The 25725-nt window shown below is 54.6% G+C and overlaps 1 protein-coding gene across 2 annotated transcripts in view; it reads right to left on the bottom strand.

Moving 5' to 3' along the window:
* Positions 1-20527, bottom strand: part of PRKCB (protein kinase C beta) — a 137904-nt gene extending 117377 nt beyond the window's left edge. Inside the window, exons 1-2 of one of the 2 annotated variants that reach the window (XM_074598567.1) lie at positions 20182-20527; positions 19772-19803 (exon numbers count right to left, since the gene is read on the bottom strand). In XM_074598567.1, the coding sequence (XP_074454668.1) occupies positions 19772-19803; positions 20182-20525 (376 nt within the window). In that variant the 5' untranslated portion in view covers positions 20526-20527. The remainder of the gene's footprint in view (positions 1-19771; positions 19804-20181) is intronic. The other variant, XM_074598568.1, reaches the window with a different exon arrangement.
* Positions 20528-25725: the final 5198 nt, after the last annotated feature.

Genomic DNA, 25725 nt, shown 5'->3' with positions numbered 1-25725 from the left:
CTCTGCCCATTTCCAGCTCATTTACGGGAGCGCTGCGCTCCACGCCGACCGGTCACATTGCTCTGGCTCCGCAGGCTGCCGAGGAGCGAGCCCAGCTCAGTGCCGCCATGCAACCGGCGCTCCCATCTCCCAAATTTCGTCATTCCTGCTCCGCTTTGCTTCAGCCAAAAGACCACACACATCTACACGTGCCTTCTGTTTTTTATGGAAATGGAGGCGAAGGCTGTGCTGGAGGAAGCCCCTGTGCTCCTGGTTTTGGAAGGACTGACAGCGGCACCGCGTGAAGGCGGGTGCACGGTCGCACTGAGCTGGCACAGCCTGCCACGAACAGCGTTCCCGCGGGAAGGCAGGACGGCCCGTGGAAGTGAGCTAAACTACCCAGGAAAAGTTTTTTATACTGGGTATGATGACACCAGAGAGGCTGGATGTCACCTCCCCCAGACAGGCAGATGAGTTACCCCATGCCCCAACTGGCCACCCAGCAGAGGAGGCTCCTGAATCAGTCACGTACATTCAAATAAACTCAAAAAAAAAAAATTAAAAAAAAAAATCACTATTTCACACACATTATATACAAAGACCTAAACACGTGGTTTCATTCTTCATCTAATTTTTTAGGTGTGTTTTTTGGGGGGTTTTTTGGTTTTTTGGTTTTTGTTTTTTTTTCCAAAAACTGCTCTAAAACCAAAAGGGTGAAGAATTAAAGTGAAACCTCAGGTTCTCGAGCTGACTGGGAGCATACCGCTGCAGGGAGCGGGGGCTTCACGGCCAAGCCTCCAGCCACCACTGCCCAGGGACAAGGCCCAAGAGGTCCCTGGCCGCACGGGGACACGCCGTGCGTCACATCCCACCCGGCAGTGCCGGACAGGGACAGGCACCGCAGGGCTCTGCTCAGCCCCCCGCCGCACCGGTACCGCCAGGGCAGGGGGAGCACAGTCCCCAGCCCGCCCAAAAGGAGAGAGTGATGGTGACAAGAGAACGTTTTGCTGGTGTGTCCCGTGGTCAAAGCGCTCGTGCTGTCCTCCCACCGGCACCCCAGGAGCCGTCAGCAGGAATGCATCAGCGGCTCCAGGGCCCATCCAAAGCAGATGAACACCATTGAGAAGGGGTGCAGTACGACCCTTTGTCCAGACAAACTAGACCAGCGGCGCCCCGCTCCTGCAGACAGACTTTTAAGCAGCTCCTCCAAGGCTATTCCAGCGCTCCCGAACCCGAAAGCTCTCCCAGGTCCTCCCTTCTTTAACTTTTCTGCTTATAATTTTTGTTGCTCCGCCAGTGAGAGAAAATAATTTACAGAAGTTGCTCTATGGTTTCCGTGTTACTTCAGCGCAGCCCTGCTTACGAAACCTCTGCCTGGGGCAGCGAGCTCTACGACGCGCTCCAGGAAGGGACCAACACCAATCAAACCGTCCTGCCAGGATTTGCCAGCTCCTGTCCCGTTCACCAGTGTCCCCAAGAAGCCCTGTACTGCAACTCCCACTCCCAGCTGTGGCCGTCCAGAGGAGCCCCCGGGCTGGTGCTGTCACCGCCGTCAATGGGCTGCCCTACGGACAGGACCTGCCCGGACCAGAAAAATAAAGAGAAATGGGGGAGAAGGGGGCATTTCCCTTGCAGGGCGTCATGTTTCCCCAGCACAGCCCCCCTTGCAAAGCGTTATCACGTTTTGGGGAGAGGGTGCAGGCACCCCACGGCCAGGGATGGCAGTTTCGAAAGGACGGGCAGCATCACAGCAGCGCAGGAACCAGAGGCTTCATAGGAGAAACAAGCAGCATCCTGAGCTGCTCCCCCGACTCTGCCACACGAAACAGGGTAATTATCACGTCCTTTCCTTCCCCCTCCAAGAACAGCTACAAGGCAGCGGTGGGATGTTATTTGACAGCACAGCTGAGCTCGGCTCCTTGGGAGGGAAGACATCACGGGAACAGCATCACGGTGAGCAGCACCCGGCGGTGGCCGAGGAGCCCCGGTTCTGCCACGCGGAGGCCAGAGGTTCCAGCCAAGCTTCACTATAATTGAATACAAAGCAAACCTGTGGATTTTAGCCGGCTAAGCGGACTCCACCACCGGATCCAACCGCCCTTGCAGAGCGCCAGCCCCACCACAGGCTGCCCCGCTCGCTCCCACCCGGAGCTCATCCCCCTCCAGCATCTGCTTCCCTCCGCAGCTGTGGAAAGGGGGCTGCTAATGTTTGTTTGGGGCGTGCAGTTAACAGCCTCAATAACAATGGAAAAGTGGGGGTTTTTTTCAGGACAAACTGACGCTTTCCCCAGATACTTCCGTAGGCGTTTGTTACAGTCTCGCTGGGCACAAGCATCGCTCCCTGGATCGGCAGCGATGCCGATGCTCCCGGCCGGCTCTGCAAGAGGACATGCACGGCTCCTGCTCCCACCGCCGCCATCAGTGATGCCGAGCCACAAGCCTTCGCAATTAAGCCGCTCGTTTGGGTGTAATGGCTTGGCAGTTGGCATACAGCAGGGCCTGGACAGCAAATAAAACCCGAACAGGACAAGACCTGAATGTGCAATAACCCAATGAAAGCGGAACAGCTGTCCAGACAGGCAGCCACCTCCAGAAGGCCACTGCAGAGCAATTAGGAGTCCAACGGTCTCCGCAGCAGTGGAAAGATGAGATACGCGTTCTTTATTAGACATCCATCGGCCCTCGCTCGTTAGAGGAAAAGCACATCAAAACCAATAGCCAATAAACAGGAATTCAAATGCAAGCAGCAGGGATCCATTTGCAGACACCTCCGTTACTAAAATAACCGGCAATTACACAGCAACTGCCCCAGCGTTTCCGGCACACGCTCCTCAGCGCTTCCACATCTCAGGGTCATGTACCTGCCCCAGAAATTTTAGGAATAAAAGCGTTAGAAGAAACTGTTTGACGTCGGCTCTCCTGAAAGTTCACCTCTGGCCTTGTAACAAACGGACAGGTGATAACGGCTCCTCAAAAATGATGGGATATTCTACCAGGCAGGAGAGATCTTGGTCCGGAGAGCGACCACCTCAAAGCACATACCCTGCGGGGCCAAGGTGCGCACACCTCAGGTCTGGCCGGAGCCCACCAGCATTTTCCTTTGCGAACTGCCATTCCTAAAGCCAAAAGCTTTAGCGCCCCAAACAAGTCAGCAGTGAGCTGACAGCTATTATTTTAGGAGTCTCCATATGGACCCATCGCAGCATCTTGCAGCTCTAATTTAGGGCACCGACTGACTTGGAGTGGATGGCTGCTTCCATGTTTCCACCCCCCAGGGCTACGGAACGACGGAGCATTTCCCAGCGGCGCGGTGCTGCGAGCGCTCTGGACCCCGCGCACCCCATTTGTTAAATGCAAGGGCCTGCAGAAAGAAAAGATGAAAAGAAAAACGCTGCCGAAGAATGTACGTCCCAAAAACATATTCAAGGAATGAGTTTCTTTGGGGGGGGGGGGGGGGGGGGGGGGGGGAAATATGCTTTCCCTTTGTGCTGAGGAGACCGTTACGGGGAGCATGCCTTCGGCACCCACACAGGACCACAGCACCCTTTTGGAGGGAGAAGATACTTCTTGCTCCTACATGGAATGAGGTTTGCCGTCACACACATCACCCATGCCAAAGGCAAGAAGGGGAACTGAAAGGGCATGGGCAGCACAAGAGCTCGCCGTACAGCGGGAACGTCCCCCCTCCGCAGCCACACACGCGCCGGGGGAGAAGCGCCACGAGCAGACCGAGAGCTCTGAGCCCATCGTGTCCCCACAGCAGCTTTGCCACCCGCGCGGCGCAGAGGTGCAGCCTGCGGGTACAGCCGCAGTAGCCGAGACCTCGGCTGGAGTCCCCCCGTACCGGCTCACATTGGCCATCCTGCACCGAGGATGCTGGCCAGCAAGGGACAAGCATCACCGGCCACTTGATGTTGAGGAAAGGACCCTGCAAGAGAGCAATGGCCACCCAGGCAGCCAAACACCCCCAAGGGGGCCGAGGAGCTCTCGTCGGCAGCGCTGTCACAGCCAGGAGACATCTGACAGCACCGCCCTGCCCCGCTTCAGCGGCGAGCGATGCAAACTGGTCCCACTGCCCTGCCAGGGCGACGCTCCTGCTGTCACCCACACCAGTCCCTGTGCCCGAAGGCTCCATGGGGGCACCGGCCTCTGTCCCCCTGCCCCAGGCGCTGCTTTCCACACTAACCAGTTGCAGCCAGCACCACCACCCAACTGGGGCCACTGCATTTTCCCTGAGCAGCCCAGCTCAGGGGCGAGGACGGGAGCACATCCTGACCCCCTGGCAGCCCTTCGCCTCCCCCTTCAGAAGTGACCAGATCGGCCACGTTATTTTGAACCCTCTCTAAACGCTGACATACCACTCCTTACTCACATGATTTTCCTCTCGCTTTTTAAAGAAGTATTCTTGTTTCACTCTGACATGGTGGAAGAAAAACTACAGCCAAGCAGGCGGCGCTAAGGGAGGAACTTGCAGCCGAGCGGCAGAGTGTGAAGCACCCAGCTGCCGAGGCACCCGATTCAGGAATAAGATAAGCTGCTGCACCCCCACAGCAAGGAAGGGGCCCCCAATGCTGCCAGACAGGTTCTGGGGAAGCACCAGGGCCGGGGGGCGGTTGGGGGGGATGCAGGGCAGCATCAGGAAAGGATGTGCAGCTTTAGAATCCCCACAGCCCAGGAGAAGGTCTAGAAAAGGGCAAGATGAACAAAATTACGAAGTTGCTTCCCCGTGGAGAATGATGGAGCGGGCTGCAAGCCCACAACCCGGAGGTGGGACAGATGACGGAGGACACCATAAAGCCTACAGAATCCGAGCTGGCGTTGCAGGGGTGAGGACCGGCTGCTCTGCCCCTTCCAGGGCGACAGCCAGAGGCTGTCAAACGAAGCCAGCAATAGCAAGGGCAAAAGAGGAGAAGAGAGGTGGCAGTTCAGGCTGCGGGAGAGCCGAGAGCCCCTCGCCTGCGCAGGTCACCTCTGCAGCCCTTGAGAGTCAGGGGAGCAGTGGAGCCACAGCACGAGCAGCACCGAGCCACCAGAGCACAAGCTCTACGGCATCGAGTTCATTTTGGCGGCCCTGAAGCGGAGCACCTGAAAGGCGATTCGCAGGTAACCGCTGGATTCGGTATTCCTTTACAAGAATCCCAGCCTTATAATTTCTGAAATTAGAAAGGCAGTTGTTCTACCGTGATCTAAAATAGAAGTTTTTGTCACAAATTACTGGCTTTCACTCCCCTCATACCTGAGCTTAAACTGAAACTTAAATGGAAATTTACAGGAGAATGAGAAAGTGAGTCAGTCTGCCCTTCCCAACAGTCGTTTATTTTCATCCTCTTGGACTCAGTTAATAGTAACACCAGAGAAATTAAGTTTCTTCCAAATCTACAAAACCCAGAACGGGGGAGGCGGTTTTGGAAGGGAACCTCGCCGTGCCGCGGGCCACCAGCAGCACTGGGGACTGGCCGCCAGTCGGGGATGCCGTGCCTTGGCGCCTGTCCCCGTTCAGGCAAGTGCCCCCAGGAGGCAGGGACAGCTTCTCGCTCCGTCCCACCTCCCGCGAGACCTGTCCCCCCACCCAACGGCAAGGAGGTACAGGCAACACATTTTGTCACAGCGCTATTATCCCATTTTTCCTGCCCGCACAAGCAAGCTGCTCTTGTACCAGCCTGGGGAAATGGCTAAAACCGATCTAAAAGATAAGACTCTTGCCTAGCAATTCGCTACTTGGGCCAAACCGTAGCCAGGTGAAGGCAGAAGGAGCTTTGTCTTCTGAAGTGTGGCACACTGAGGCCAAAACAGCTGGAGATTTCAAACTTGCACTAGGGAAAGGAACAGCAACCACTTCAGCAAAGCCTTAGGTCAAAGAAAAGAAGGTCCTCTGGTGATGCGGAGCAGAAAGATGCCCACAGAAAGGCTCCCCATCAAGCTGAGGAGGAAAGCCAGCCCCAGGTTCTCCATGGCTGAGCAGGGGGGTCCCAAGGACAGCCCATGAGCCCCCTTGCCCGCTCCTGCTGCTTTCCCCAGAACAAACAGCTGGAGAGACGGTCGCCCCTGCCCTGCGTCCAGCCCTGGTGACAGAGCCACTGCCTTCAAACACCCGACCTGTGGAAGTCAGACACTGTCCTCATCTGTTGGGTAACGCCGACGCGGAGAGTCTGGAGCAACAGCCCCAAGGTTACAGAGGTTTGTTCTCTTTTTGGCACCGCAACCCTCAGCGCCGTCTTGTGCAAGCCGACAAACACGGGCAGAAACAAAAGTTTCCAAGAACGTATTTCAAAGCACCTCGTTTTCAATAGCAGCAGAGCCAAGGCTCAGAGAACATGCTGCAAAGCTGCCTACCCCGCTACACGTCTCCTGGGTATTCGGGTCAACAGAGGGACTGCTGCTAGAGAATAAAAAAAAAATAAAAATATCCTTCTAGGTATATAACAAGGGAGAATTTAATTCTCCTCCAAGGTTGAGAGAAGCAAGCCATTTGTCACGCAGTATTTGATGACAGTACTTGTCCACAGCCCAGACAAGCATTCGCTTCCCTTACGGCAGAGCGACAGCAGCAAACAAAGGAATTCAAACTCCCAAACTGCTTGGCACCGAGACAGATATTCATACGGTTTCAGAGATGGAAGAAATTTGAACTACAGTTTGAAGTTATTTTAGAAAAATTCTCTACGCGGGTTTAAGTACTCAACCAAAATGCAAATCACCATCATGGTTTCCTAAGCAAATGAGCTATTGTTACATTTTTTCCAGTCCAGCAGCATCTTGCTCTGAAGATCTAATAGCAGCCCTACTGAGCAGCAGCTAATTAATGCCTTTCCTCCTGCCAAAACCCCAGATTCAAAGTCTCTAAATGACCCAGTAAGTGAGACTTTTTCCACCTCAGAAGCCCTAGGAGACTCTAGGTCAGAAGCTCTGCTCTTACCGCCGCCGTGGCCGTACATCTGCCGTGCCCTAGCCACCGATGGGCACAGGTAACACAGACAGATACCTGGCTCCTCCCCCTGCTGCTCCAAGCCATGTGGTGGAAGAGCACGGGTTCAAAGACATCTTTCCAACCGGCATCCCACCCTCTGCAGCTTTTCCTGCAAGGCTCCACAGCTCCCAGCAGCAGCCCCGCTCCCCAGGCTGATGGGCATCCTTCAACCCATCCTAAGCGTGGCGGCACGGAGTGGCTCCAGGCACCTGGAGAGACCTGGAAGCAACCCCAGGAAACTTGATGGTGAAGCAAGAGCTTCGCTGTTTCAGCACAAGTTCTCTTCCAGCAGGCAGCCGCCATGGCACAGGGCATGGGCTCTCCCCCTCCAACTGGGAGGAGATGGCATCAAGGAGGTGACATGATGCTAGAAGGCTTCTGGGACAGAGATCTGCTGGCCTCCAAAGAGGACGGCTCACAGGATGAGCTGCCAGGCCATGAGCGCGTAGATACGGATGTTCGAGGCAGGGAAAACCCCCAGAAGCAAACTCCAAAATCAGCTTCTTGGCTGCCACGAAGGTCACTTTGCTTTACCCAGGAGAACAGCTCGCCGCTGTTACAGACCTACAAGCCTCATTTCCAGAAGAGCCTGGCCCTGAGGCACCTCTCCATCAAAGACAAACGAGTAAGACAAATTTGGAAGTTAATGGACTGAGCTATTGGAGACGGTCCTTAGATGCTTGATCACACAAATGTGAATTAGCTCAGTTTCACAGCCATTCCCGGGGCAGAAAGCAGCAGAATCTCCGGTGGCAGGCTGGGATGGGGGGCAGGCAGCAAGGTGACCTGCTCAGCCCTTCTCTCCCCTCACGTGCAGAGATGTCCCCTCTCGGCAGCTCTGCCAGCCTCAGGAACCCTCTCCACTGGCAATTACAGCTGTTGCACCAGAGGGCACTTTGCTCTGATCGGTCCCCGCAACGCCCCCCCCAAAAGCGAGTTGTTCCAACAAACCCTTCAGAAACGAAGCAAACGTGGAGAATTCCAGCCTCTCCCTTAAAGGCTGTTTTCCCAAAGCAGCCCGTGAGGCAGCAAAACCCAAAGCCTGTAACAAAGCCAATCCCCGTCGCGACGACAAGGCAAAGGTTGCTCCACAGCAAAGACGGTGTCCAGCTCTGGAGAGCCTATAAATAACCCCTTTGGGGGATTATTTCGAGCTGTGCATAAATCTTCCATCACTACAGGAATGGTGACCGTGCATAGACTTATCCTGAGCGATAGCGACTGCTGGGGACCGGGGGGCTCCGGCATGGGGACCGAGGCTGAAGGCAGCAAGCACCACCAGCTCACCGGCACGACCCAGCTCCACCTTCTGCTGCTGGATGGGGAAGATGCATCTGTGTCAGAGACCAGGGACACAGGTTGCACCCTTTTTATCGCTTAGGCAGTCTTTCTCCCTCTTGGCTACTCTAGGTTCATGGCAAACTATGGAGTATTTCCAGATATTTTTCCTAAGGCAAGCTAGAGTTGAAGTATTTAGTGTAATGAACGCAAAGAAAGAAAAAAAAAAAAACAAAAAACCTAAAAACAAATTACTCAGCCTCTTGGGGTAGGCACAATATTAACAATCTTGACAAGCACCATCATTTTGCTTACAAGGCAAGTGTTAACGGTCCCCGCCAAGTAACACACGGAGATGTAATGATCTCTGAATCAGCCTCTCTCCAAACCATCGCACTGATAAAGGCAACAGATCTGGAGACATGGTAAATAATGACTTTGCACTGCGTCAGGAGCTAATCCACTCAGTGATGCAAATTAAATTCGTGGGCCACTTCCCCCTCACTCCAGCTTCTTAGTGATATTATAAAACAATCTTCGTACTGGCTCCTGACTTCATAGCTATGTCACCCAGCAAAGTTGCCTTAAGCCATTCAGGAGAACCAGGGCGACTTTCACTCCTCTTCACAACCTCGCTTTCTCATTCTTCTGCTATAATTGGAAACCATGAAAATGCATTCGTTCATGTGCTGAGAGTGTCAACTATTAAATGTGCTTGCTGTTCAGACCGTCAGAATAAAGGTATTTAGCTGTTCTCTCCAAAGGTGAAGCTATTACTGTTGCATCATTTCACATGGCAACAGAAGACAGGGAGGAATCTACCAGCATGATCAGCTAGAACGCACCAGCGTCACAGCACGAGGAAGAAGAGGAGCGGCTGAAGGCTGAGATTCAGGCATCCGAATCTTTTTTAGCTTCCCCGCTGCTGACTAAATACCAAGTGTAGGAAGACCAGAGCAGAACTGCGGGAGACTGAAGTATTAAAACACGACCCCCAACCGAGAACAGAGGCAGAGCCCCCCGCCAAAGCAGCCAGATACTGCCATCACCCTCGAGAGCGGGCGTCCTTGCCCACCTCGCTCTGCTCTCCATGCCCGTCCTCGGCAACGCTGCTGCACCAGCGACTACGGGCCCTGCTCCAGCCCAGCTGCTCCCAAGACCTCCCTGCAGAGCCACCGATTAGCCCCCCATTTCCCCCAACCACCCCCCCAAAAAAAATTCACCTGTTTTTTCATTTTGTTTTTTGGGTTGGTTTTTTTTTTGGGGGGGGGGGGGGGGGGGTGTTTGTTTTTTGTTTTTTTTTTTTTCTTCCCCCTCCTGCTTGGAGCTAGAAGGGTTTTCTTGCTCAGAAGATTGCTCTGGGGAACGAGCGCTTCTACCTGAAGAAAGAAGTTCGCAGTAGACTGACCCTCTGGAGAAACACAGATTTCCCTGGATGCAAAAGAGCCAATTTAAGGGGAGTTGTGCCATAACGAGTCCCACGTTAGCAAGTCCAGTAACTTGCATGTACTGGAGCCTATTAATATTGGGTGTCTTGGCAGGCATTGCCTGTCCAGCTAGGATTAGCAGCGAGTATATTCTGTTTGTCATATTTAAACAAGATGTATAAATCCGGCACAAAAGCAAGACCTAATATGGAAGCAAATTATTTAAACCGACAAGATGCACCTCAAATGCATGAGATAGTCAGCAATCAATGCACATCAGCTGGGGCAGGAAGACTTGCGCTCCTGCGCTGCAGAAGTTAAACTCTGAAAGCAAGAGGCTGATGAGGTTACAAGGTGGTTACCCCAAACACTTGCCGATTCAAGTACCATACTAGAAAAAGGGTTTGTTGTTTTTTTTGTTGTTTCTTTGGTTTGTTTGTTGGGTTTGTTTGGTTTTTTTTCACATGATGGGAAGAGCAGGACAGCTACAAACAGCTGAGGAAGTCAGCCCAAATTCCCTCAAAAGCAAACAGCTTGAGCAGAGCCGCAATTATGCCCCAGGTCAACTATGAGCCACAAAGAGTTGGCCAGCCAACGCGCCTGCTTCCCAACCTCGCACGCCATCCCCGTCAGCCCGCGAGCATCCCCCCCTCGGCTGAGACACACCAGCCCATAGACACTGTGCAGGCAGCTCAGCCGCGCCGGAGAAGCGGCGAGGGAAAAAAGAATCACATCTTCATCTAAACAGCATTTATCAGCACCTAAGAGTAGAGCAACGATTGCCACAGCCCAGGTCTGCCCAGCCTTGGACAGCTTCCAGAGAGAGAAGCGCTCGGTAAACAAGAAGAGAAAGTCACCGGCTTCCAGTAACCTCTTCGCAGGAAGATGACGCCGAGCCCTATTCCAGCCTGCGACGAGCCTTAAAGCACAGATGACAACGGCTGCGGGGGAACCGTCCTGAAGCCGTTTACGTGCTGCAGACCAGCGTGGGGCCAGCAGACGCTGCCCATGGCTGCCAGCAGATGCTGAGCCCAACAGCAGCGGCAGCAGGCAGCTTCGGCTGCGCGGGGATGCTGCGGGAGCAGAGCTGTCATGTTTCATGAAATGCATTTCCTTTCACGGGGAACCAGGATCCGCCGTCGGAAGCCGTGGTGAGGGCTGACTTGCTGCGTAACGTGTGACCCTGCAAGGACTAGTCCCGCTTCCTCCCCTATCCATGAACAGTTAAATAATCCTGAACAGGAGGGGCGGGGGGGGGGGGAAAACCACAACACCACAAAGAACTGCTGCTTGCAAGTTATTGTTTTAGTTATACAGAATTCAGGTGGCCTACTCGTAAGGAGAACATCTTAGTTTATTTTATTTTTCCAATGGAGGCTGGTCCAAGAACAGGACTGATAAATCACTCGCAGCCTATATTAAGGTAATCAGAACAGAGAGCACGGTGGTGCTAACACAAAACAGCCATGGACCATGGAGATGCCCCTCTCCTCGAGGCACAGCCTGCGTCATCGGCACACCAGGGCCGTACACCCACCACAGCACCAGGAATCCCCAATTCCTGCTGCTCCCCAAGGAAGGCAAGGTTTTTGCTCGACCCTCTTCGCCTCGCCAGCTACAAACTCACAGAAGTGCTTCTCAGAGGGCAGCAGGTTGTTTAGGAGGCAATGGCTTCCAGCCATCTCCGTGCACGGCACTGGGGCCAACCAGAACTGAACACAGAAAAGCCAAAGAAGTGACCTCCGAATGGGAGAAAAGCTGCTTGGCTGGAGCCATCCCTTCAGAGAATGGCCGGGGTTGGAAGGGACCTCTGGAGATCATCTAGTCCAACCCCTGCCAGAGCAGGGTCACCCAGAGCAGGTGGCACAGGAACACGTCCAGGCGGGTTTGGAATGTCTCCAGAGACGGAGACTCCAACACCTCCCTGGGCAGCCTGTGCCAGGGCTCTGCCACCCTCAGGGTAAAGAAGTTCCTCCTCATGTTGAGATGGAATTTCCCGTGTTCCAGTTTGTGCCCACTGCCCCTTGTCCTGTCCCCAGGCACCACCGAAAAGAGCCTGGCCCAATCCTCTTGACACCTGCCCTTTAGATAAGCATTGATGAGGTCCCCTCTCAGTCTTCTCTTCTCCAGGCTGAACAGGCCCAGGTCCCTCAGCCTCTCCTCATCAGAGAGATGCTCCAGTCCCTCGATTGTAGCCCTCCGCTGGACTCTTTCCAGCGGTTCCTTCTCTTCCCTGAACTGGGGAGCCCAGAACTGGACACAGCACTCCAGTTGTGGCCTCACCAGGGCAGAGTAGAGGGGGACGATGACCTCCCTTGACCTGCTGGCCATGCTCTTTTTAGGCTACCGTTGGCCTTCAGCTGTTTCAGTGGAGCCTGGGCCACATGCAGCAGGAGGAGGAGCAGGGCAGCGCGCACCGGGGGTCCTCAGCGCAGGCAGCTCCCCCGGCTCAGCTCAAGGACCACGCGGGGACCAGTGGCAGTGACTCACTGCAGTCAAAGCCCTTTGCTGCCCCGCAGCCCTCAGCTCCTTGGGAAGGGACACAGCCATCCCCTGGGAGAGACCCCGCAGGAATCCCCGTCACCCCAGTAAAGCCAGCCAAGCACTTGGTGCTTCTATCCTTGCACAGCATCGGGAGCAACTCTCCCCAGGAGCAGCTTGTGGCTGGGAACACTGCCTTCCCGGGAAGGGTTACAGCCAGCACAGCTACTTATGGGAATTGCTTCTGCTGAATACGAAGCATTTGGCTGCTACCGAGCGCCACACAACCAGAGCTTTCTTCTCATCTCCCCCACCCCTCCTGTGGCTTTTGTGGAAAAACTGACTTTTCTGTGACGGGTGCTGCAGGCTGGCAGGGCCGGGCCAGCCAGGGTCAAGTCTCTCCTGGTGAGAGCCTCTTCTCTGCTGGGGCAATAGCCCCTGTGCTTGGGAAGGAAGCACCCTCTGACACTCGCCCTGACGGGGCTGAAAAGCTTCAGGGAGGTTTTCATCTCCATCTGCTGGGTCACTGCCTGCAGGACTACAGCATTTACTGCATCCATTTTACATCTCTGCTGGCACCATCACCCCTCTGCCTCGAGGGACTCCTGGCCAAGGCACAGCGGTCACCAACACCGACCCAGCCCTGGCTGGCGGGATTGTGGGATGGGGAAGGCAGCCCCGAGCCGACATACCTGCCTCCAGGGGAGACAAACCCTTTTTGTCCTTTCCCCAAGGAACCTGAAACCCAAGGGATAGCCCTCATTTCTAGACATCCTACCCCCTTCTCTCTGCTTAGGTACAAGATTCCAGCGCAATCCCTTACCCTGGGGAGTCCTTGCAGGGCTCCGAGTGGCTCTGGCTCCAGCAAGAGTTTCTGCCAAAACTCGAGGTACGGGGCAATGCCAACCCACAGGGCGAACAAATCCTCTGCTGTGCTTTGTCTTCTACACCATCATTTGAAAAGCCTGGAGGGTCTGCAGAACACTTTGCACTCTCTCCTCCCTCCTCCCCTTGCCCAGCTCTCAGGGACACCGCGAGCATCAGTCATCAGCACAGCCAAGGGTATTTGCGCCGGCAACACACAAAGCGACACCAGAACACAGCAATGGAAACCCAAGGCTGCACCCAGGATCACTGCACAAGGACTCCTGCTTTTTTGGTTTTGTTCCTATTGCCTTTTTCAAAGGGCTTGTTCTTATCAACCTGTCTTGGGTTGCAGCCCTTGAAGAACGTGAGGAACACGCTGCCCAGAAGGCCTACAGCTACCCTTCCCCTACAGGGAGCTCGTTACTCACCTTTTCTAAATGGCTCTAATTTACGGACCTTCGGAATAATGATTCACGAAGCCATGCTAGAGGAATTAATTGCACAGCACTGCAAACGCCCTCCACCGCTGCTCCGTGCTGACCTTCATGCTGGAGCCTTACCACAGGCATAAAAAGGTGACCAGCCCACGGCCGGACTCTGGCAGGTCCAGAGCTCCATTTGTGTTCATGTACAGCACTAATCCCCTGCCCAGCTGGCTTCTGCAGGAAAAAATCCACCCAAACAGTTCTCTTGGGCAAAATCCCATCCCACCCACCATTATAAGCATCCCTTCTCGTTACCCCACACGCGTTTGATTCAGACCAGGGGATGGCACTTCAACGCTCCCCTTCCGATCATACGCTTTATAATGACGTCTTCCAAGCAGCTCTGCCCTGAACTAAATCATGGGCACAGCTAGAAGTTAATTTCTTAGTCACTGTGATCGTGCAACTTATTTGCTGACAAACCCGAAGGGGGGACTGGATGGCATTGATGAGTGTCTCAAGCATTTTTAGATTTTTTGCCTTTTCAAATGCAGCCAGAAGAACGAGGGGCCGTGTTTGCTGGCTGGGAGGGCGGCAGCCCACCAGAAGGGCTCGTGCAGCTCCTCTGGCTTGAGTTTCTAGTTCAACCCCACCTCCTGTTCTACACCAGATACCAAGGTCTTGCTGCGTTTCGCAGCCCCAGCATCTCGCCGAGACAGGTGAGCGTCCGCCCACAACTTACTGCTCGCCCGAGGATGCCCTGCACCCCCTTCCAGCAGCCCTGCGCTGTAGGAATTTGTCGGATCACATGCGTGTGAGCGAGCAGACGTACAGAAATGCCTGGACTGTTTGCTGAGAAGTCTCCTTAGAGACAGTTCAGGCATTAAATTCCCCTGGAAGACTGAATAACCAGAGAATAATCACGGCAGAGGCTCGTATACTGGGGTGGTTTAAACTCTTCAGTGGAGTCACAGCTGACAGACACCAGCTAGACGTGACAGAAACCCTCCTGCCACCCCCAAGGCACCCAAACACCCCCCTGGGGCCGGATCCGAGACCCTCTGCCCAGCTTCCTATTGCTGACACCGGTCAGTGACATATACCCCAGGAAGGAAACAGCCCACCCCATTATCAAAGTCTAACATCGTTTTAGGATGATGGCTATCTCGGGAGATAAGAAAGAAAAATCTACCGTGCTCAGTGCAAAGGGGGAGGGAAAAGAGAAACCACTTCCACTGAGAAACTCAAATGAACCGTTCTGCGCTGTAAGGGGACACTAACGGGGCTTAACGTATCAAGTGATCCCTGCTGAACCCAATAGTCACAGCCCCTGCGCTGAAAAGAGCCTTCTGCAGTTCCAGATTTCCTTCCAAAACACATCTCCTTCCCCAGCTGCTCTTCCAAGCTGCAGGAATCTAGTGCGGGAAAGAGCAGGATCCAGGAAACCAGCTCAGGCTACAGCCTTTAAAACTAGCCTTTGGAGGAGACACCATCCTTCGGACCAGAAGGCGAAGGAGCATGTCTTCCCATTTTCCCCCGTCAACTCTGTTTTTATTCGCAGTTCTGCGGAACCACAGACCATCTGGTGTGGGCCGGGAGGGACCAGACCCACTTCTCCTTTCTATTTCCACCTGCTCGGCCAGAGGACCCGGCTCCCACCACCCCAGGATCCACCACGGCGAATTGTATTACCACGGCAAGGCTCGCAAGGGGAGGGGAAAAAAAAAAAACCTCCAAAATTATGTTTCCAATTTCTGCAGCATTATATAATTAGCATCGTTTGTGCTGCAAAAAGTAATTGCAGTAACATTTTTAATTAGTCTATTTGAACACTAACATTTCTCCAGCGTGCATAATATGTCGACGCGAAATTACTAGGTTTGAGGCAACTCCGAATGATTGGAGTTTTGTTTTGCTTTTGTTTCTCACTTGCTTCGATACAAGTCAATAAGAGCGTGCGCTCAACGCCGGCGTGAAGTTAATGGCGACAACCCAAACCCCACAGCAGCGGCAGCAGCATCACCACGAGCTGCAGCGAAGCCCAGAGCTGTTACGGGTTTCGCTTCCGTCTGGAGGGCGGCGAAGAGGTGGGGGAAGGAAGGGTGGGTTTTGAAGGCAGACAGCAAGAGAGAAACACGGGCTTGCAAGGTAAGGCCCATCCGACATTTTTCCAGCCGCTTCGTTCTGGTATCGAAGGTTGAACCGTGGAAGCACAAAATTAAATGAGAGCATTGGATTTGGAGGACCAGGGGGGAATAAAACCTGGAAGAAGGAATTATATTTGGTATGAAGTTTGGAAAGAGATTAGATCTGAAGAGTATCTTTGCTTACTGAGTCATAACCAGGGGTAAGTAATAAACGTTTTCTCCAGAAAAGTTACTGCATGAGATCTAAGCATCCGTTGCTAAATGATGCTTTTTCCCGCCCCCCGCCCTTCTCCTCTTAAGGAATCAACGTTCTTCTTTCCAAGATCTTTTCGACTTACTCTGTTCACGTGAAAGCTGTAACAGATGCAGGTTATTTTTTGCTCCGAGGTGAGAATCACGTTACATGGCTCTCGACCTCGACATAAGCAACCTCTTCCCCCTGCTGCGCCCCAGCCCGGAGCCCAGCCCGGCCGCTGCGCTGGCGACCCCGCGTTAAACAAACCCCGCTTTCGGTGAGGTGCCCCCCTCCCCAAACCTCCAAAACAGCCGGTACCCTGGTCTGCGGAGGGATTGAGCGCCGCTTGGACAGCAGGAGAAAGATACCCCAGGGATGGCAAAGAGGAAACACGAGCAGAAAAGATGAAGAGAAAGCTGCCAGTTCCCAGAAAGCCGCATATTCCGAGAACGAGACCAAGAATTTCACTCTCGACAGCTTTCAAACCAGTTCCCTTTCCTTCACCATCCTCAAAGCACTTCCTAAGTTAAGGGAACCGAGACAACAAAGCCATCGCCTGTAACTTAGCTACATGTCGTTCCTTCACCAAGAGAGCCTGCAGATAACGAGATGCTGCTCTCTCCCTCCTCATATATTCCCTGGTAATGGTATCGGACAGATGGAAACCCAGGAAGGGGAGAACACGTACACCCCTTTCTCTTTGTTATTTATGAGTTCACATGAGAGCTCGCATACCTTCCAGCTACAACAGATCGTTATAACAGAGTCGGAAAGCCCCCTCTGTACCGCGGGCTGACACCCAGCCAGTGCACGTCCAGCTTCCCCCAGGAAGGGTCCATCTTTCTGGCAGCTCCAGGCACATCCACAGCACTTCAGTCCTCCGACACCCACGATATATCGCTATTTTTTTGTTCACCTGCAAGAAGCAGCCCAGCTCCTCAGGGCCACCCGCGCACAGCCGGACTCCTGCTGCCCAGCACCGAAGTGCTTCCTGGCTCTGAAGACAGATATTAGCCCAGGAAGTCTCAAGATGCATACAAAGATAAGAAGGAGATTGTATGCAAGGATAAGAAGCAGATTAGCAAGCAATTAAGCGGCATTTGTGGTATCCATTAGTATTTCAAGCTACAAAGAGTCAGTTTCTGCTAACTTCCTGCCAAAAGTCACAAGTAATGAGCTAATTAACGATCTAATTATTGCAAATGCCCTAGAAAGAAATCAGGGCACAGGTGAAAGCCTACTTAAAGCAAGCCCAGCAGTAGGAAACCACTCAGAAATGAGATGGGCATGTTCCTTAGCTACATTTCCAGTCATCCCACTGAACAACAGGATAAAATAGTCGGGGAAGTTCTTAAAGTTGAATTAAAGCTGCATTCAATCAAGGGAGAGCTAAACACTCCGACCAAAGCTTACTGCACGCCCTGTAGAGCTGAAGAAAAAGAGCCCCTAAACAAAAGCTAGCCCTGAGAGCTTTTCCTTCCCTGTAGATCGGACTTATTTACCAAGTTCAACATCAGCCACGGCACACCGTGTGGGGCACAAACCCGAAGCCTAGAGCTTCTCGCCAACCAGAGCGGGACCCAGCACTACGATGGTGCAATAGCTCAATAGCTCTGGGAGCAGGAGCATCACGCGGTGCCAGCCCTGGCACTCCGAGCTCTCCCTCCCGGAGCCGGCCGGGGTAGCCGTGATTTCAAAGCAGATGGCAGGCAGTAGCGACTTCTAGCTCGTGCTCGGCTTTCCGACCTGGAAGCATTCTGCATGGAGACACGGCGTGCCTTCCACTGTAGGGTACCAACCGCACGGTGCTTCACTGTAATGAGGATGACACCCACATCCCACCTCACTAATGGGAGAGCTTTCACCCAGGGACCTCCCAGAAAGGGACAGATGCGAAAATCCACAGAAGGTCATTGATTTTTAGGAAGGTATTTGGGGTAAAGATTGGTCTGTTTTACGTACTGCAGTCTGTAAAATTTCCTGTTGCGATATAGTAATGCCGTTTTCATGACTGTAATACCAGAATAACCAGGAAAGTGGTTTCTTAAGGCAGAAAGGTATGTTATAGAGCAGTCACACACCTTTGGAGACGTCACCGAGCACAGCGTGCTACTGGCAATCATCCTGGTGTTACTGCAGCCTTGAAAGGGCTGCTGCTCCAAGAACCACAGCACAGGACCACACTGTTTAACTAGTTGGTTAACTAGGGTCTCCCCACCTGGAGGCCAATTGCTGTGCGTTGGCAAGGCTGAGACCACCTTCACGGGTCCCATTTACTGACCTCACACTGAAGAGTGATTTAATACTGGTTAAAAAAATTTAAGGATAAAGCGTGAAGCAAGTGCGCAATTACAGGTTTGTACAATAGTTTCTAACGGCTGGAAGAGACTTAAAAAGGCTCAAATTATCTGATACCAAATGCTATAAGTAGAACTCAAAGCACTACACGTGATATAGGAAGAAAGAAAAACCCTGCCACGCCAGCGGATAAGCCCCACTAGCCTTTTCCAACACACTTCAAATTTCAGGGGCATCATGTTTGCACAAATACACCTGGCATGACACTGCCTGCACCGTAAGGAAAGTCAGAGAATTAACAGCTGGGAAAACCTGGGAAGACCCACAGTAAGAGAGAGAAGCTGCGCAGAACTCCCCTGAGTAACATGACCTAACTGCCCATGTATGAAACCTCAGGTACCAGGGGAAGCCATGACCTTGAGTAACACCACTGGGACATGTGTTGGTCCCCACATCTGTTTTCCGCCGCTTGCCAACACCAGCCCAGGCCTTTAGGTGGGGGGTTGGGAGGCAGCAGGGAAGACGCTTTTGGTATTTTAAGGTTCTACTCCTAAGGCAAGCATTAAGGATGAGCGGCAGCACCGTTTAGACTGGGCTAGACTTAAACCACTTGTACCAGTGTCTGCAGAGATGCTCCTGAGAGCACCCAAGAGAAAACCCTCCCGCCTGCAGCCGCCCCAGCTGGCGGCCACAGCGCAGGCAGAGCTGCCCTCCGGGACTCGGACCCACCGCGGCACCTCCAGTTTTGATTCTGTGCCACACCATAACCCAGCGGGGGCTGTTTTCTCCTTCAGATACAATGAAGGCTGCCAAGACGAGCTGTTCTTCAGATATCAGAGCTACACAGCGGTTTTATTCCTGTGCAAAATACCTCAGCTTGGGATTCAGCCACCGGCCAAAATAAAACTCTGCCAAAATTATTCATAAGAGCAAAATTTCACTGCCAGCAAGTGCAAGCACCAGCCCTGTTTGAATCCCGAGCCCAGACCTTAACCTCACACAGGTGTGACCCACACCATCGCGGCCAGGATTAGCTGGGCTACCTGTGAGCATCTGCAGCCTGCAGTTAGGGCAGCTAAATGAGCACCAAGCAACCAGATAAAGCCCAGTTAATTCATCCTAATTTCCTGAGGGGACATTGTAAATCCCTGAAGAGCCCCTCCAGAATCCCAGCATTACCAGAACAAAGAATTCTGGTTGTAGTAACCCAGAAGCTACTGCAACATATTTTGTTATAAAGCCTCATTTTTCCCCAGCAACACAACTAAGCCATTCAAGTTCCTCCAGACTGCATAGTTACAGCATCGGACTGCCACCGAGCCAGCACGCAGCCTGTTTGCCATTAGAACACATGTTTTCATGTTAAGTACATTAAAAACAATAAACTTCCCTCTGCCTTTTTCGGGGGGATTTATCTGAAGAGTTGGGCGTTTATCTCCGCTACCGAAAACCCAACAGGCTTAAAGCACCGACCAGTTGCTCGGTTGATTAAAAATATGACTAAGCTGCTTCCCCGGCCTGGGCACGGCGGTTCCCGGGGGGATGCTGCCCGCCAGCCCCAGCAGCGATGCTCCACGGGCGGCTCCGCGGTCCCGAGCGTGGGGGACGGTCCCTGTCCCCCCCCCCCCTCCCCGACCCCTCCATTCCCCGGGCAGCGCGACACTCACCTTGACACTGGAAGCCCTGCTTGCCGAAGCCCCTGCGGGAGAGAGAGGCGGCGTGAGGCACCGGCACCGCAGCGCAACGATCCTGCCCGGTGTCGCCGGTGGGAAGGGGCGGGTGCCCGGGAGCAGCGGGCACCGTGAGGGGACAGGGGAGGAGGGGAGCCAGGCCGGGAGGGGGTGCCCAGAGGAAGGCAAAGGGGAGTCCCGCTGGGCTGAGCACCGCGAGGCCGGGTGAGGATGGGTGTCCCGCCGGGTCGGGGGTCCCGCAGCGGGTGAGGGGGGGTCCCGCCGGGTCGGGTCCCGGGGCAGGTGAGGGTGGGTCCCGCCAGGCTGGGGGTCCCGAAGGTGGCGGTGCCGGCTCGGCAGCGGCCCGGGGGAGGGGGGTTGGTGGGGGGGAAGGGGAGGTCGCTCACCAGATGAAGTCGGTGCAGTGGCTGCAGAAGGTGGGCTGCTTGAAGAACCGCGCCGTGAACTTGTGGTTCTTCACCTCGTGGACGTTCTTCTGCCGCAGGGCGCCTTTGCGGGCGAAGCGCACCGGGCCCTCCTCGCCCTCGGGGCCCGGCGCCGCCGGCGGCTCAGCCATGCTCTGCGGGGGCTGCCGGCCGCCGGCTGGGTTCGGCCCGGCCCGGTGTGGCCGGGTTCGGCCCGGCGCGGTCCGTCGGCTGCAGCTGGGGCCGGGGCTCGGCTGCGCGCGGCACCTCTGGCCGCAGCTGGCGGGAGGCACCGACACACACCCGGCGGCGCCCCGCCCCCTCATCTACATATCGCTTCCGCCCCGCCTCCTCATCTGCATAGAAAACCACGCCCTCCGCTCGCGCCCCTCGGCCGTAGCCCCGCCCTTCTGCTTTGCATGCTGATTTGCATAGCGCCCCGCCGTGGGGGCGCGGCGGGCGGGGCCGGGTGAAGCTCCGCCCACGCGCCTCATTTGCATACAGCACCTGCATCCCCGCGCCCGTGCTGCGGCGGGGACCCCGGCCGGGCGGGGGACAGCGGGGGGACACCGGCCTGGGACATCGTCCTCACCCATCGCCACTGCTGCCCGAGCAGGCGGGGTGGGGAGACGAGCAGGAGTTGGGGGGGAGAAGGGCGAATAAGTAATAATAATGATGGCGATAATAAGAGTAAAAAAGGAAAAAACAGGTAAACCCTGTCATCAGGTCAGTCGTGGGGGGCATCTGCGCTGAACGGAAAACGCTCACTGCAGGACCGGCAGCGAGAATGACAGCTTTTCCCAAACTCCCTCAGGACTCCGAGGCCTTCCCAATGTTAAGGCCAGAGTTCTTTTGCTCTACCCTGATTTTCTGCGCAACACAAGTCAGCAGCAGGAGCCGTGAGTTTAGAGGGGATCCAGGCTGGGGCTCCGGCAGACGCAGAGGAGGGCACGGCCCGGTGCCTGGCCGGGCGCTGGGGGTGACAGTGGCTCCGGGGAGCAGGAATGCAGCAGGGCCACCCTCCCCGAGACAGGACAGCGCTCACACACAGGGACAAGGGATGCAAAGCCGACCAGCGCAGAAATCCTCTCAGAAGGTTTTTTTTTAACTAGGAGTTCAAATAATGACCTTCTTTTACCCAGCTCACTGAAAATACCTCAGCTGACTAGCACGGAGGAGTTTTCAAACCGCATTTGCCACTCATCTTTCTTGCTACCTGCCGGCATTCACGGACACTGAAAATCAGATCTGTCCCACTGTGACATCCAGGTCTCCCTATGCCAGCCCGATGCTGCATCGTGCCTGGTTTGGGAGCAGAGGCAGTGAAAATTCACATCAAAACGGGAGACCACTTTAATTGAAACATAATAATGAAAACATTTCTGTGAACAACCGGTCTTTCTGAATTCTCATTTGTGGGATTTAATTCTGGCTCTGCAGCCATGTGATCATTTTCCTTCTGTGGACCGAGACTGTCCCTGCTCCGCTGCGATCCAGCCCTCCATCCTACAGGCTCTTTCTCTGAAGAATGCCCCTTGAGCTCTGTGGAATTAAACGCCCGGGAGGCTTACCAGAAATAGGCCCAGAGCTGTTATTACGCGGCTGCTTTAACGGGTTCATTACAATAATAAAACGTAACTGACCTGTCCTGCTGATGTCGTCTTTCCATAAACAGACAGGCTTGTTACTAACACCCAGCACCATGTGATTTTAATGCTAGGAAGGAGAAATAAATGGCAGGCATCCCCCCTCGTGCTGCGCTTGTGTCATGAGGAAATGAAGGGGAACCTTCCCGCGGCTTCCTGCGGCGTGCCAGAGAAAGCGGGGGCCGAAGGTGGTGCTTTTTCTCCCCGTCGCCGTGCCAGCCCATGCTGCAGGGTGTCTTCTGCCTTGGGAGCGAGGCCCTATTCACTGCTAGTTTGCACATGGAAATCTTTGCAACAGAAATAACTCCTCCTGCATGCGAAGGAATGAGAGTAATAATGAAAATAATAACGGGTCATTTTGATTCCTTTCCTGTGTACTTTCGCGAAGGCAAGTGCTGTATTACCCTAAGTGCATGCTGCACTTAACGTGTAGCCATGCTAGGCTGAATTCTTCTCATTTTAATTGCAAACTCGGGGCTTTGCCTGTTTCTTCTTTGTTGTTCTTTTACTGTATGTACCCATTTTCCAAACACAGCCCGCAATAGCTGCTGCATATGAAACCCAGCGGCAGCAGAAACCACTGAGAATATGTCTTTAATTTCCCCCTATAAGTATTGATAATCATGTTAGTATTCACGCGCAAGCTTTTTTCACTCTGCTGGGCCAAGAAGTACAAAAGCCAGGTACAGTTCTTGCTCTCAGGAGGTTGTTTTCTTTTTTCCTTATTTTACCACTTCCATTATTTGGCACGCTCGGAGCCATCTCATATTAAAGGCAGGATTTTTCAAGACCATGTTAATTTTCATGGGAGCTGCGTATCCAGATCCCCTCAGCACTTTGAAACGTCAGGCTGAACATCCTAGCAGCTCCTTCCTCTGAGGAAATTGTTATATTTATTAATGCAAGTAAAGTCCCCACAGGTGCGATGAGAGGACTAACACACAAACAACTCTGAACTGGCGCTCTCAGGGGAGCACAGTGCGTGGAGCAGAGGGGAAATCAGCCCAATTCATTCCTGTTTCCATAAAAGTGTGGGTTCTGTATCACATTTCCCCCTCCATCGGCTCCTGCTATCAGAGCACGGCACCGAAACCCAACCGGTGTTACGGGCAAATGGGGGTCTCCTTTCCCTGCCTGCAGCTGCCTGGTACCTCCACGGAGCTCAGTGCTGTGAAACCCAGGCTCGCTTTACCCATGGGCTCTGTGCCCCCCCTCCGCTGCCGGAGGGTGGGAGAGCAGCCCCGCAGCCGCAGGAGACGCGCAGACAACGGGTGCAGGAGCAGGCTCCCATAGAGACATGATTCACATCCTGAGGAAGGGACCTCATCCTCCCACCAGGCAACCGAGAAGCTGCTTTGTGGAAGGGAAGGCGCCGGAGTGCACGGCAGGGGCTGCCGCTCGCTGCGGGAAACGTGTGAGCGGAGCGCCTGGCGTGAGCCTGCGGGGTTGGGCTCGCAGGAGACAAGTAACACAAGCCCTTTCCACTGAAAACCCCGAACCGCAACTAACAAAGTGCAGGGGTTCAGCTCAGAAACCTGCTGCAATTTCACAGCCCGGTGTGTTGCAGCAAGGCACGCTGCGACGTGCCCGCGTTGCAGCTCCAGCCCCGCAGGGACTCGCTCTGCACCAGAGTGGGGGGAAATCGGCCCCAAAGTCCAGCAGAGAGGCAGCATCCCAAAAGACAAGGTCAATTCTCCTCGTTTCCCAAGCAAGCTCTGCCTCCACGCGTGCCGGAGCCCCTCACACTGCTGGCATGGCCGGGATGTGCGCAGGAGCTGCCGTCCTGGAGCAGCGGCTTGCGTGGGAGCGCAGGGGTGCTCCTGGCAAGCACACTGCAGCCTCCAGCCTTGCATTGATGTGAGGATGCTACTCCCTTGGTGCCCACATTGGCTTTCTCTAAAGAATTCAAAGAAGCTGGAGAACAGATTTTCTCTTTTTTTTTTTTTTTTTTTTCCTTCAGCATTTCTTTCTTAGGGACCTAAATCCGCCACAGGAAACAGGTGGAGGAAGAGTCAAACTCTAATTAAATATAAAGGTGTCTCAGCAGTGCTCAGCGGCCTCCGCCTCCGTTTGCGGATGCCGTCTTGCCTTCCCCCAGCAAGCCAGGAGGGCCAAGGCGGGGACAGGGGCCCTGGAGCAGGGATGGGATACCCTGGAGCAGGGACCTGCTGTGCCCTCCCTACAGCAAGCGCTCTGCGAGCAGCAAGTCTTGGCTCTGGCCTTTACACCGTGCATCTCCCCGTGCCTCCTTGCAGCTCTGCGGTGCTCGTGTGAAGCTTTCTGAGGATGCGCCCGCGCGCGCTTAGAGCTCACAGGAGTGGCAGGCGGGATGCAGGCGGGATGCACCCTGGGAGGGGTCACCCAGGGCTTGGGGGTGCACACTGAGGCAGCAGCACCGCTCCTTTGGGTCCAGAAGATACAAGTAAAGCTTTACAAACTTTCCCCAAAAATGTTCTTTCCAGGAAAGGGCAGATCCACACACACACACCCCCATTTTCTTCTTTCTTTGGAGGAAAGCCCTGGTCCCACCAAAGTTTGGAAAAGCTTCTCGTTGCTCACGGGAGTTGATCCTTCAGGCCCCGTGGCAGAGGCTGCCCGGGCGGTACCCGGAGGGCAGTGCAGCCGCACTAACACCGCATCGTGGGGCAGAGCCAAAGCTGGAGCATCCCCAGCCATGCTGCTGCTCGGGGCAGCGCTGGCCCCACTGTCACCTCTTGGGGAGGGGGGTTCTGTCCCAGGCCCTGTGGGGCACTGGGGATGGAGGGGGAGACAAGCAGGCCCCCCCACCCCCCAGCAGGGCGGCTTCAGCTGCGCTGGTTTTTCCCTTTCTGCTTTCACAGTTTTTGCATGTTTCACGTCCTCCGTGCAGAGAGGACGGAGTGAGGAAGAGAGAAGCTGCGTTCATGTGAGGAGAGACCTAGTTACACACCCACCGGAGGCAAGAGCATCCTTCGCTGCCGGGTCCTGTGTGAAAACAAAGCAGCCCTGAGTGTTTCATAAACCCTCGCGAGTGGCCGGCGATGGGGAGAGCCGCAGCGGCACAGCCGGGCGGCGATGCTCGGCTGGAACAGTCGCTGCTGCAATCTCCGACGCAAAAAGCAATCGTTTTCATTTACCTCCACCCCACTTTTTTAGCAGCCTTGATTTGATCCGGCAGCGCAGATGCCGAATGGCTGCCTGCTCTGGGTCGGTGTGGATGTGCTGGAGGGGAATCAAACGGGGCTGCCGCTGAGGGCACCGGGACCACCGCCTGCAGCAGTGGGGCTGCTGGGCAACACTGCAGGCTCCAGCTGGCCACAGCCCAGCAGAGCCCCTCTGCTCGCCCAGGGTGGGTTTCAAACACAGGGAGTAGAGACACCCGAGTATCCCAGGCAGTGAGGAGGAAACCCTGGGCAAAGAGAGCAAATAAATGTTACCCCTGATGGTTCCCAGAGCGCAGGTTATTGGGCTGGCAGAGCGCTGGCATGTACTGACCCCCTGCACAGCCATCCCGGGGCAGGAGGGCACCGGCAAGTGAAGGGGCTGCGGTAAAAAAATGGTAGTAAAATGGTAGTTAAACAGTAGTTAAACAGGGCTCCATCCACCCCAAGTCCCTCTGCCCAGGGCAGAGCAGGCAAGAGAGCATCTCCCCATCGCACCACAGAACACAATTTCCCGCAGAAGCAGAGCTCGTGCCCCATTTCCAGGCTCCCGGATGGTCTGTGCTCCTTTATCCGGGAGTCACGGGCATCCAAGAGCAGTTCCCGGCGGGAAGCTGCCAGGCTTTGAGGGGCAGTGGGGCAGAGCCCGAGGAACAAGCCGGTTCCTGGCTCAGCGTGAAGACTTGCAGTGCCTGGTGGCCAGGGCTTGTGTAAATGTATTGCTGTTTTACAGGCCCACC

This window comes from Larus michahellis, chromosome 8, assembly GCF_964199755.1.
Source record: "Larus michahellis chromosome 8, bLarMic1.1, whole genome shotgun sequence".
Lineage (NCBI taxonomy): Eukaryota > Metazoa > Chordata > Aves > Charadriiformes > Laridae > Larus > Larus michahellis.
This window is presented reverse-complemented; position numbering and strand designations above follow the sequence as displayed.